General features: G+C 39.9%; 1 protein-coding gene and 1 long non-coding RNA gene across 2 annotated transcripts in view; one reads left to right on the forward strand and one right to left on the reverse strand.

Moving 5' to 3' along the window:
• LOC138962538 (uncharacterized) overlaps positions 1-13586 on the reverse strand; it is a 173842-nt gene that overhangs the window by 16535 nt on the left and 143721 nt on the right. The window lies entirely within an intron of this gene.
• Positions 49-13515, forward strand: LOC138962529 (membrane-bound transcription factor site-2 protease-like). Its single transcript, XM_070334369.1, has 9 exons — positions 49-429; positions 2850-3119; positions 3488-3591; positions 6934-7180; positions 7464-7644; positions 7978-8075; positions 8731-8926; positions 9301-9376; positions 9594-13515. The coding sequence occupies exons 1-9, from the start codon at positions 355-357 to the stop codon at positions 9811-9813; spliced, it is 1467 nt and encodes a 488-aa protein (XP_070190470.1). The 5' UTR covers positions 49-354; the 3' UTR covers positions 9814-13515.

Genomic DNA, 13586 nt, shown 5'->3' on the forward strand with positions numbered 1-13586 from the left:
TCTTGATTTCCATTTAGCCCGTTCTAGCCATCGTTCTACTTTCAGGACGACACTCGCGGCCCACATGAAATGGAGGAAGCTGAGCCAGACAAATTTCATCATATTTCAGCCTCTCCATGGCGACAGAACTTTAACACGTCAACCATTTTGACGTGGAAGCAAGAGAATTTTGCAGATGCTTTTCCCGATTCCTTTCTGATGTAACAGCAGTGCAACAAAAGTGTTTTGGCCAAAATGATTCACACACCTCGTGCAAAGCCTCAAATCCAATAGACAATAAATAAGCCGAAAGAAGCAGGAGACTACACAGTCACGTATATATATATATATGGAACACTAAAACATAGCGGCGGCATGTTGCAGACGACATGGTTTGCGTTGCTGCTGGGCTTCTGGTCTTCACTTTACCTGCTTGATGTCTTTCTAAAGGTAATCTCAGTCTCAGATTAATCAGTTTGATGATTGACTCACTAATCAGAGGGTCACCATGGGGGGGGTCTGTGCACGTGCACGTTGAGGCCAAAAGTGCCATGCACGGTGCACGTTACGAAAAAGCTCCATGCATGGTGCACGCCGGACCTCTGTGCACGGTGCACGCTACGAGAATTTCCCCATTCCCGGTGCACATGGTAAAGCATCGCCCCCCTCTAATCAATTCAAACTCCTGTGAAACAGGTTGTATGCTTATTTAGAGGAAAGAGGGTGAAGTGGATTGCTGACGTATTGCATGTTGCAGAGTGAAACTTTCCATGTTGGTCACTTTTACTTTCAAAAGTTACGTAGGGAATGCATACATGCAATACCAATGGCATACATCATATATATAATTTACAAACAGTGTGCTAGCAGTACTAAGACTTAAGAGAATAATAGTTCAGTTGGACCTGGATTGAAAATATGCATAGGTACATTCAAATACATTGTTAAAGTCAGAAGACCTAGCTCCTACAAGTACTACGACTCCCACATGTATGGATGTCAAAACTATTGAACAGTCAACCGGCCAGGGGTCAGAATAGTGCATCAGATAAAAAGGGTATGCATCAGTGACAGAAGATGGAGGCCTTAGAACAACACTGGAAGTAGGATATGGGTACTACTTTACTCTGAAAACGTACCAAAACCCAGTGCGCCTTGAGTCGCCTTGTGGTAAGATATGTGCGTGTTACTGTTATAAATTCTCGTATTATTATTAAAACCCCATCTTAAATAACTAAATTTCTCTTCAAATTGAAGTTTTTGACATGTTTGTTAGAAGTCATGCCTGATTCATCATTCATGCTATTTGCACCTTTTTTTGTGTGATTAGAGCCGTATATTTGACAAAGTCGAAGCATTCATTTCAATGCAAGGGAGTGAACTCTTGTTACTCTAAGGTGCAAGAATTTATTACGTCATATGATAAGTTGCTGCGTATGCCTGTCAGTTTTGTCAATTTTTATGCGCACACACTCACAAACATAATTCATTAATTGTATCCATCAGTATTTTTCTCACAAATACACAATGACTCCCTCCCTTTGCATCATTATTACTTGATAACACCTGACCAAGTCACCATTGGACAAGTCACACAATGACACACCAGCATACCAACACACACACATGTATGGATACATGCATGCACACAGTGATCAAACAAAACATTATCTTTTTTCTATTGAAAACCATGTTAAATTAAAATCAGAAACGCACACAGCAATGACGCACACATCATCTGTTCTTGTGCATTAGAGTTCACCAACTCCATGACTTCCGCTCCTTCATAAATCCTCACACAATCACAAAAATAAAGCCTTGAAAGTTGCAGATGTAAGTTATAATCTGAAGCAAACATTTTACGAAATTTAACAAAACTAAGGAAGAATTTTCTTAATTTCTGATGAGTTTTTTTTAATTTTAATTTTTTTAAAGTAGTACCGGTAGAATACACCACTGTATATATATATATTTAGATATGTGCAGACAATTATCAACTTTTGAATCGTGTTTACACTCTTGACAAAACCCGTCGCGATATAACCTTCGTGGTTGAAAACGACGTTAAACACCCAATAAAGAAAGAAAGACTCTTGACAAAACAATTTTTTAAGTCATCCAGCAGTGATTTCTGATGGCAATATATGACAGACAGGAAGGCATTTGTTAGTCTATTAGTATTTCTATTAAGTGTGAATGTTAAATTTGCTATACAGTGAAACCCCCTTTTTAAGGACCTCCCAAAATTTACCGACTCTTTGAAGAGAAAATCTTTGAAAACAAGGTCTTAAAATGGAGAAAGTCTTAAAACAGGGGGTCTTAAAACAGGGGGTCTTAAAACACGGGGTCTTAAAACAGGGGGTCTTGAAACACGGGGTCTTAAAGGGGGGTTCCACTGTACACAGTTGTGAACATTATGATTTAAAAAAAACATGTTTGATTGTCAGTGACTTATCTCAGAAGAAGAAAGTTACACACAAATAACTTTAGTTTGAGAAAAAGCAAATTGCAAAAACGCTCTTAAGATAGTTGATTTTCTTTTTGATTAATCTGTATCTTATTTTAATTGGAAAGCAAACAAGCAGAAATAGGCTCTGGAAATAGTTTACTTACCTCTTGCAGAATAAGTTTGTTTAAAGCTCCTGGGAATCTTGAATTCTGATATATTCGCGTCTGATAAAAGAGATGGTATAAAGTTATGTTTAAACTTAAAGCTGACAGTTTCTGATGCAATGATTGTAAGTCGCTAAATATATAATAAAGCTGACAGTTTCTGATGCAATGATTGTAAGTCGCTAAATATATAACTTGTTTCTACCATAGATCCATGTATGTTTGGCACGCTTTGACCCAGTTCAATTTATTTGCAGAGTAAGAAATCGTCTTCACGGCAGTATCTACACTTCCTGGACAAAACTGGATTGTCTGTTTCAATCTGTCAGCTGAGATGGTACAGTCCTGTTTTCAACCGCTGCTTTTTGCGCATCGGACAATGGAGACCTGGTTTTCTGCGGCTGTGGTTCACAATAGGCGTCTTTGTTGCCTTGGTGACTATGCTGCTGTCAGTGTTTCTCCTGTGCCTGCTTGTCTTCAACACACTGCGACAGAAAAATGTGGAACAGCAAGTGTTGACACCTGTGGTAATTCTCTTCATTATGCACTTGTTAGATATAATGGTTACAGGTAGGGTGCTTGTGAGATTATTTGTGGGTTTCTTGTTTGTTAAGGTAAAATGTACAAATGCACTTTCGCAGGACAAGAAAAACTGAAACTTTAATGCGCTGTAAGTGTAACTCAAAGTTCTTTTTATTCTGAGAACAACATAACATAGCGTGACATAATGTTGTTACGCTTTATTCAGTTTCGATCGATTTGTTTGCACAGTTCTAAGTTGTACGTGATCATTACATTATACATTATCTGACAATTTGCTATTGTGGTGACTATGCAAGTGACTATGCAGCACATTATGTGTAGGTCCAAGTTGATTGTATTTTTCATGTGACAGATGCCAGGTGTGAACTTGCCGGTGAGCCAGATCTGGTACTACATGCTGACGTTGCTTGTCTGTGGGATACTGCATGAAGTGGGCCATGCTATAGCAGCTGTCAGGTTGCTACATCGACTTGTATTCTTTGTGCTTGTTGATGTGTATTTTGTTTCTTTTAGTTTTATGTTCAAAGCATTTTTTGTAGATTTGTCTGGAGATGACAAAGAACTGGCACTAACAGTGTTACCAGTGTGTGTTACCAGATATTTCATCATACTAAGACTTGCTTTATCTGTGTATTCGGTTAAACTTGACAGAGATGTATTGCATTGTCCCCCTTTTTGGCTCACGTAAGTGTAGCCTATGCGATGGTAAACTTTGTCTGTCTGTGCGTGCGTGCGTGCGTATGTATGTGTGTATGTCTGTGGTAGAAACTTTAACATTTTTGGCTAAACACCGAAATACTCATTTCACGTGGTTAATTTTCAAGCACCATCTTCAAATTATTGAAGCAATGATCAACATTGTGTCGGCATGTGTGTAGTTAAAGCGTGTATCCAAAGAAAACGGGTGGTGGGGGGTTTTGAAGGGGTACAAGCAGTTGACTGGTTTGTGTCGTGTTTGGCATGTAGACGGCAGGTCAGGTGTCAAGATCAGGTCAGGGGTCGCGCGAAGGATTGTGGTCCAGTTCTCACCTCGCCGATTCGCCGGGGAAGACGATTTCATGTTGTTCGGTTTCTAAGCTCCAGAAAAGTAAATAAAGAAGATACCAAAGGGAGATTTCCTACAATTTGATCTGCACAGCGTGTTTCCAATGTCCACGCGAGGAAGAGCTGTCGAAAGCGCGGCAGTCAGTGTCGATCTTGCAGCCGTATCCCGGTAAGTTCAGAGACAGATCTAGTGTCTCCCACTCTGATAACGTGTCACCTACTGTTAATCCGTTTTGTTTTAATTTCTTTTTATTTCAGTAGACACGGATGTCAAACACAGTGCTAGGCAGTCACCTCTAGTGAAATGAGTTGATCTAAAGTGCCTGTAATGTTTGGATGTCTTTGCTCGTGGTTCGATTTATGTGAATTTCAAGACTTGCAGTAGAGTCTCAAGTTAAGTTTACTCTGCCCGAAAAAAACTGTCCACCATTTACTTGAACATGCAGATATAAGGAAACAGAATGAATCTGTTCTCAAAGTCAAAATGATCACGATTTTTTCCTCAGATTCAAAACATGCACTGTCATGGTTTTGTCTGTACAATTTAGTAAGTCTTAAGTACTTTGCAACAACTTCCTTGAACGTGAAAGACAGTTTTTGAATGCTAGATCTGTATCGCGTTTCATTCCAGACTCGATCCTCTCTTTGATTGTAGATCTACTGTTTGCTGTTTACGCACTATCATATGATTCGCTATGTAACGTTTGGTAAGCTTACCTTGCAACAGCTTTCTTGTCTTTGTTGGCATTTCTGGCTGTGTTGACCGTCAGAATTATTTTAAGAACCAGGCTGTTGCAGTCGACATGTTTCGCATATTGTAGGGTTACCATGCTGCATAGGTAAAGTGGCTTGTATAACCTGACTATTCTGTTTCAAAACACTGTTTATATTTGTGTAGGTTGTAGTCATCATAACTAATCGCATTTTGCCATTTGTTTCAGAAAGGAGGTTAACCTACAACAAGATCGACGCTATGTCAGATATATGCCTCAGCCACATGAAGACTTCCGAATTTAGATCTACTCTGCATGGTGACAAGTCTTGATGAAAAGTATAGGACTGAGGACAGCAGTGGAAAAAGTGCCCACATGGCAGGTACCTAACCTATTACCCTAGTCATTTTATCTGTTTGCCTTCTTTTGAAAATTATACATGGAGTTGATATGATGCGTTAGTTTTAACTGTGTGTGTGTGTGCGTGTGTGTGTGCGTGTGTGTGTGTTTGTGTGTGTGTGTGTGTGTTTGTGTGTGTGTGTGTTACGGAGTGAGTGAGTTTGTGTTATGTTACTGTTTGTTGATTTCTTACGGGAGCCTTGAAGGCTTCGCCTCTTGTTCTACATGGGAGCATATCACATTGGTGTTACAAGATTTTCACTCAAGCAAATATGACTCGAATATCAACTCACAGGCATTAATGTTTCTGACATTTTCAATGCTCCAAAGATAATTTTTCAGATTCCCTAATTGCACAATTTTTATCATTAGGCCCCCTCCAAAAAATAGTCTGTTTACGGTAACCCGACCGACCCTATTTTTTTCGCGCGACCCTAGACTTTTTTTTGGCATTTGGGGGAGAAAAAAAACACCCTAAAAATGGTTTTTTGGAGAAAAAAAAGGGGGGAAAAAAAAATCCCGACCTACCGACCCTATTTTTTGGGCCTATGTTACTGTAAACAGACCTTTTTTTTTTTTTGGCCTTATTGAAAATATTTGTAGGGGGGGAGGGTTTAGGCTTTTTTTTTTAAACAAATTTGCAATCTCAATTCTCATGGCTCATAGATTTTCAGAATGTATTGGCTTGATCAGAGTAAAGTATGAAGGAATTTAGGATAAGCTTTTTTTGTGTTCATTTTAAGGGGCTTATTGTCCGTCTGTAATAAGATCATTAACCTCACTAAAGAGTTTTAAACAAGCTCTGCATAATCATTTTATGTCTACCTAGATGGCTATACTAGTCTTAACACGTGCAAGTAGCTGTCAACAATTGGCAAAGCTTTATGAATTACACAAATATGTTCTTTATTATATGTATTATGTGGAATTTATGTTGCGATTTTCCATCATCACTTCATCATCATCATCATCATCATCATCATCATCATCATTATCATTTACACCATATAATCATTATTAGCATTAGTGTAAACGTTGGTATCGTGTGAATTTTACCGTCGATCACTTTACATGTGTTAACATGTTGCATGTTTCGCTTTCGATTTGTATGTTGCTTACTTTGCCATTTTATTGTTTATGTTTATTTGCTTGTTTGCTTACTTGTCGATTGTTTGCTGGTTCGTTCGTTTACTTTGTTTATTTGTCATGTTGCTTTACTTATTTATCATTTATTAGATATTTGTATTAGAAGTAAGGACCGGTTGTAAGAAAAGGCGTCGCCTTAAACCTCTATCCTTGAAAAATAAAGTTCCATCATCATCATCAGGTCTTAATTGCCTATGTTGGACATGAATTGGTTTATACGATTCGAGTTTTACGCCCTCACGGCTTTTTGATGTATGCGTGTTTAGGTGGTATCAGCCATCTGCACTTATGGTAGAATGACCAAGATCTTTAACGTGCCATTGTGGTGACACGGGGGTGGGAGATGGATACCGTCTCTGGGTCTGCACATAAAGTTGACCCGTGTCCGTCCCGGCCCGGATTCGAACCAGCGACCTCTTGATCACAAGTCCAGTGCTCTACCACCTGAGCTACCCGGGCCCCCCAAAGCTTTTTTCCAACATCAACTCTGTTTCAGGGAGCAAGTGCGTGTCAACGGTTTTGGTGTCTTCTTGATGTTGATGTACCCGGGGGCATTTGTAGACCTGTCCACTGAGCACCTTCAAGTGGTCTCCCCTTTGCGGCAGCTGCGGATTTACTGTGCTGGTGTGTGGCACAATTTTGTGATCGTCATCATTGCCATCATCGTGCTTGTCTCCCTTCCTGTGGTACTCATGCCATTTTACTCCACTGGCAAGGCTGTGATGATAACAGATGTGGCTGAGGTAAGCGAACATGGGCAAATGTGTTGTTTGTTTACTTTTAACTGTGCATCTCCCTCTTGTCTGTCAAGCGACCAGCTCCAAGCTTGGCTCCCACAGAAACCGTTTATAGTATGCAATCAAATCAATCACATCCATGGATTAAGATTTTTTTTTATGGGAAGAAACTGTCAGCAGAAACATAGACCTGAAGATTTGACAGGTTTATCATTCTGTTTGGGATATTTTAAAATGTCATCTGTAAACAACAGACTCTTTTTGTAAATGCTCAACTTGTGTCCTGTAGAACTCAGCAGTGTCTGGCCCCAGAGGCTTGCTGGCAGGGGAACCACTGACTGCTGTGGGCGACTGTGCAGTGACAGACATCAGCGCCTGGCACAACTGTATCTTGAACAGCATGAAGCAGCCGTCACTGGGCCATTGCTTGCCTGTCAATTTTATCAAGAATATCAACACCACACCTAAAAGTAAGTGAACAAGAAAGAAGTATGTTGGGATGAAAATAGTGATGTTGGAGTAGGGAGAGTGTGTGTGTGACGGAAGGAGTGTTGTGAGCAGCATCAAGAAGCCTGCACTTTGATGCAATCTGTTAGTCATCTCTCATGTGCCCCATGTGTTTTTCTTTCTTCAAGAGTTCTTCTGATGAATCTCAGTTATAAGTAGACACATTGAGAAGGAGAGCGCATGTAACGTATGTGCATGATTTTTCTTGTAGACCCTTAGAGGAAACCAGGAGAGACATAGCGTTAATCCATGGCAGAAAGTGTGTTTTAACAGACAATAATGTGTTTGTCACACAGACTGGAGTCAGCCGTTGGATGGAGAGATTGACTGTTGCAACAAGACCAGTCAGACACACCTGTGCTTTCTCTACCACACTCGCACCAGTCAGAGTACTGTAAGCACACAGTGGACATGTTTTCTTATCTTTCTCTTTTTCCATTACTTTGTAACAATTTACTTGTCTCTCTTCATCAGAAGATTGTACAGTCAAACCTGTCTATAAAACCCATCCAAGGGTTGTGAGCAAAAGTGGTCTTTAAAGACAGGTGGTCCTCATGGAGAGGGTCGCCATTTGCCAAACATTCCTCTGCTCAGAAACACTGGCACGTATAGCACACGTCACACACACACAAACCTCCCACTGCACAGAAACACTGGCACGTATAGCACACGTCACACACACACAAACCTCCCACTGCACAGAAACACTCTTGCACATGTGTCACATTTCACACACACATGTATGCACGAACACACACACACACACACACACACACACACACACACACACACACACACACACACACACAGAGGAATCCAGACGCATGCAGACACACAGGTGCAAATGTACACACACAGCGCAGATTTTTGACATCCTCTCATTATTCTCCCGAACGAATTCATTTTTATTGAGGTAGACTGCAGTTTTTCTTTTGTTAAAGCGAATCAGGAATTCCAGTTGCAAACTAAACAAGTTTATTTCATCGCCTCGCTCGTCTACCACCCGCTTAGTCACAGTTGTTGCTTCACTTTTACCTTTTCTTCTGCAGCACTATGCGTGCCTGCCAGCTCGCACGACAACGGACCGTCCAATATGTAAACTGCAGAGCGACTGCTACCTACCTGGGGTGGAGGTGGCGTGTGTGTACCCTGCCGTGGACAACCAAACCAAACTGTTGAGGATCTTCCACGGTCACCGGCCACCGCTTCTCTTTCTGGGGCACCCTCTAGACCTGTATTATTCAGGTGAGCAATGGAAGATTGATATGGAGGGTGGACCTTTTTCCAATCCTTTTCTAGTTCATCTACTGTGTGTGGGAGACCATGTATGCATGAGGGTGCGAGTTGATGTCTTTGCTGTTTTATTATCCTTGTGTTTTATCTTAGGACTGGTTGAGCCTTGGCTTTACTGTAAGTGCCCGAGTTTTGGAGCGGTCACAAACTTCTGTGCAGTTTGTTTTGCATTTTTCGATTTCCTGCTCAGCACATGCTTCATAATAATGATTTTTGTTTGGTTTTTGTTGTTGATTTTTTTGGTGTTTGTGTCTTTTTTACAGTTTGTTTTCTATGTTCATGATAAAAAATTCGATTGAGGTATGTGATGTGAATTGTTTTTGCAGTGTCTGTGAGTAATTATGTACCAAACGGCTCCTTGGTTCCTCTCAACTTACCATATATTGTGGAAACCTTCTGCAAGTATCCTTTTCAACAGTCATCAGTTTGTTTATATATGTGGTCATGAATCTGTGTAGTCAGTATGTATGTGTGCGTGTGCGAGACTGCGTGTGTGCGTTAGACTCTGTGTGTGTGTGTATGTGACTACAGGTAGGCATGTGTATGCACAGAATAAGGAATAACCATTTTGATTTGCACAAAAACCTCATTCCTGCAATGTTCCTTAACGCATGTCCAGATATTTGATTTCTCTATCAGGTGCGCTGGTAATACTCAACGTTGTTCCCTGCTACGCACTTGACGGACAGTACATTTGTCACGCCTTCATTGAGCTTTCATTGCGCTCTTCCGTCCCTGATCCACAACTGCGCGGCGCCATTTTTTCACTGATCCTTTTGTTTGGAACCATTCTGCTGGGCTTGAATGTGGTGTTAGCCATGTGGACACTGTTTACCTGATGGCGTGGAGAAAGTGTTGATCTAGCTACTGCTGGGTGATTGAAGTTCCTGCTGTCAGTCTGTTGCTACTGCTGATTTTCTGAAAAGCATTAATTAAAGGAACTTTGTGTAGCGTATGTGTGTGGGTGTGTGAGTGTGGTGACCTGGTTTTTGTGATACAGAGACACCCTTTATATCTGTTTGAATGTGTTTCACTGCTGAGTTAGTGAAACAGCTTGCCTTTAGTGAAAAAAATGTCTCCCGTGTTTCAACAAGAAATGGTTCAGAAGGTTTCCTTGGTAACACTTTTAAAGTTTTGAAGTTTTAAGTTGGTATGTCAGGAAAGCAGCATTTAAAAAAAAATATATTCCGTATGTGTGACATTTTTGGAGATTCCTGGAGTTTTTGCTCTTTAATTGTGTGTGATTCTGTGAGTAAAGCTATTGAATGAAAAGAGCTTTGTGTCTGATTGTGCAGTACTTGTCTTTGTACTGCTCACAGATGTTTGCTGAGCTAACTTTTAAAAGTACAAGATAGCATCTTAAATCTTTTTTCTTTTTCTTTGTTTTTTAAACATATTTGTTACTGTAACTTTTTATATAAGTGAGGCTTTATTGATGTATATAGTTATATACTGACACAGTGTTTGACCAAGGCATTTACCTCCACTTGGGGGAAAAAGGGGAGGGATGTTGCATTCATGAATTCACCTCTAAATCACTGCCACTTCACATGACATTTCCACACTTTTGCATCAACTTTAGACTCATTTGAATGAGGCTGTAGAATGTGTTCTGTCCAGACAGGTGCATTGGCCGAGTTGATAAGAGTTTAAGACATCGGGGTGGAGATTTTTCAATCTCCCGAGCCAACGTATGTGCAGACCTGCTAGTGCCTTATCCCCCTTTGTGTGTACACGCAAGGACAAGACCAAGTGCGCACTGAAAAGATCCTGTAATCCGTGTCGGAGTTCAGTGGGTTATAGAAACGCGAAAATACCCAGCATGCTTTCTCCGGAAGCGGCGTAAGGCTGCCTGAATAGCGGGGTAAAAACGGTCTTACACGTAAAAACACATTTGTGCAAAAACATGAGTGAATGTGGGAGTTTCAGCCCATGAACGAAGAAGAAGTTCTGTCCTGTTTAGTGCATTCACATTTGAGAGGGGATGAAGGAAGCACATGCTGTGTGTGTGTTTGTGATCAAATTTATTTCCAGTTTGGTGCATGTATATGAAGCATATGATAACTAACCTGCCTCTTTGTATGGTTGTGTGTACTTTTGTATGAACATACATATATATGTCATTGTAGATGTGCTGTGTGAGCTTGTGTGTGAGTGAGCGAGCGAGTTGTAAAGCATTGATAATCATTCAAACTAATGGCAGAACTTCATCTGGTCATGGAAATGACAGATCTGTGCACTCTTCATGAACATTACTGATTAATGATTTTCAAGTATCATGTATTGTACATTGCGGGGTTCTAACTTATTTTTGTTTGTGTTCATTTATCGTGGTCTTTCACATTCAGATTTCCTTTTAGTAATATTCTTTTCTCATGGTTTTGGATGTTATGTATGGTGTGTGTGTGCATTTGGACTTGTATTTGATTTTAGGGAAAATGTACAATTTTTACGTACATATTTTGTATGGTTCTCACACTATGGATGTAACCTTGGGATGTGCATTTTTTTTTAAATCATGTTTATTGATTGTGTGTACGTATTACTTTTTGGTGCGTTTGCAAATTTTTAATTGCCCGTTATTTTGAAGTTGGTTGATTAATAGTGCTTCTATTTTTTGGACAAAAACATTTGATGAATATTGAAGAATTAGAGGAAGTGCAAACAAGTGCTGAATTCTCCCCCTTCTACTTGCTTGTTAATAATTCAAAGCCATCCGTATTTTCGCCCATATGGCTGCAAGATGACAGTTCATTTATAACGGGGGAAGAATTTACCCGATGATCCCCAGCATGTCGTAAGAGGCGACTAACGGATTTTGTTTCTTCTTTTACCCTTGTTAAGTGGTTTTTTTGTACAGAATATAGTCAATTTTTGTAAAGATTTTAGTCAAGCAGTATGTAAGAAATGTTAAGTCCTTTGTACTGGAAACTTGCATTCTCCCAGTAAGGTAATACAAGCCCCTGGAGCAAATTTTTGATTAGTGCTTTTGTGAACAAGAAACAATTGACCAGTGGCTCTATCCCATCTTCCCCCTTTCCTCGTCGCGATATAACCCTTCGTGGTTGAAAACGACGTTAAACACCAAATAAAGAAAGAAAGAAAGTTAATTTATATAGGAAAATGTGACGTGGAATTAAATGATTGACCACTGATGGACAAAAGAGCGAACTTCTTTTTGGGGCTGAACCTCAGATGTATGTCAGGTAAAGCTAATCTAAATTCTTTTAGTAGGCATGGGGATAATTGGTGTACTACACAAGTGGTTGTGACCAAAGGACAAGGATTTCTGTTCTACATTTTTCATCATTTCAGTTAAATGTGAAGAAACTTTCATCCACATAATTCGATTGTTTTACAAGATGAAAGTGAAATGTTAGACAATTTTGTTCCTCGGCATAAAGAAATTGCAAAATGTCCTTTACTAAAGATATCAGGTTCATGTTGTATATTTGCAAGAGAAAAGATCTTTTAGCAGGTAGGTTGAACATGTTAGTGAAGTGAGAATGAACGCCCTGTAATTTGCTGATGATATAACTCCAAACTAAGATTTCAACAATTGTTCACTATGTGAGATTTATTTTTGACTCCCCTGAGTAATCAGGATAGTCTTAGCAATGAGCAGGCTGTAGACAAAAAGCTTCTAGAGCATTGAAACTTTGCACACTTCGAGGGTTTGATGATCTTCTGACATGACTCCTGTTTGGTTGACTCTCGTCAAATTTTTCGGTCACAGTAGTGTTATATATATAGTGGTTCAATAAAACTTAACATCGAAGATATCTCTTGACATGTTTCTGCTGTAAGTTTGTGATTGTAATGAGACATGGCGAAGGGGAGTCGTATAAAGCATTTGCTTTTCATGTTATAATAGAATTGTGTGTTGTACATTCATACTTTTCATATCGTTTCTGTCCTTTTGTTTCCTTGAATTTTATAGCCCTTGGAAATGTTTCATCATACCTTATGTGGGCTTCTTTGTTCTTTTTCTCTTTTGTAGCCAACATCTTTATTTTTCTCTTCATTTGTTTTGTGTTTCCATCATACATGTATTACGTCTCCTCTCCCCGCAGTGGGGCACTGCGGTTATGAAATTAAAGGCCCCTCCTGTTTTTGGAACCGCAGGAGCTTTCTAGTTTGCTGTTAGGTAGATTTTTGGTTCCTCTTTCCTGTCATGCTCTCTTTTTCTTCATGAATTCTTTTCTTTTTTCTGCCTTCTTGCTCATTCACCTGTATTTTTTCCAAAAATCTCTTCTCTTGCCGCTTGTCTCGCGATTCATGTATAGTTTAATCTGTTAGTGTTCTGATGTAAGTCCAGCAGTAGATAGGTTAAGCCTATTTTAACATACTGGAAACTGGTAATCTTCCAGTAGGTATTAATTTAGTTTTACTAAAGCCTGCTGGGACACAAGTAATGGGTTAGTGCATTTGTAAACAGGAATCGCTTGACAAGTGGCCCCCTTCATCCCCCCCTTCCTCGTCCTGATATGGCTCTGCGTAGTCGGCTGGACGTTAAGCAACAAATAAACAAACAAACAAACGTCTCCTCTCTGGGACCAGTCATGTTTCAGGCATGCAAAGCAATAAATTCTGTATTTTTCATAACGGGCTT

This window comes from Littorina saxatilis, linkage group LG3 (genome assembly GCF_037325665.1).
Source record: "Littorina saxatilis isolate snail1 linkage group LG3, US_GU_Lsax_2.0, whole genome shotgun sequence".
Lineage (NCBI taxonomy): Eukaryota > Metazoa > Mollusca > Gastropoda > Littorinimorpha > Littorinidae > Littorina > Littorina saxatilis.

Excerpts from the sequence above, each read along its gene's own strand:
- LOC138962529 (XM_070334369.1), top strand. The coding sequence starts at position 355 with ATGTTGCAGACGACATGGTTTGCGTTGCTGCTGGGCTTCTGGTCTTCA. Across the intron at positions 7,181-7,463 it reads TGATAACAGATGTGGCTGAG|AACTCAGCAGTGTCTGGCCC; the intron begins GTAAGCGAACAT and ends TGTGTCCTGTAG. Across the intron at positions 8,927-9,300 it reads TCTAGACCTGTATTATTCAG|TGTCTGTGAGTAATTATGTA; the intron begins GTGAGCAATGGA and ends TTGTTTTTGCAG.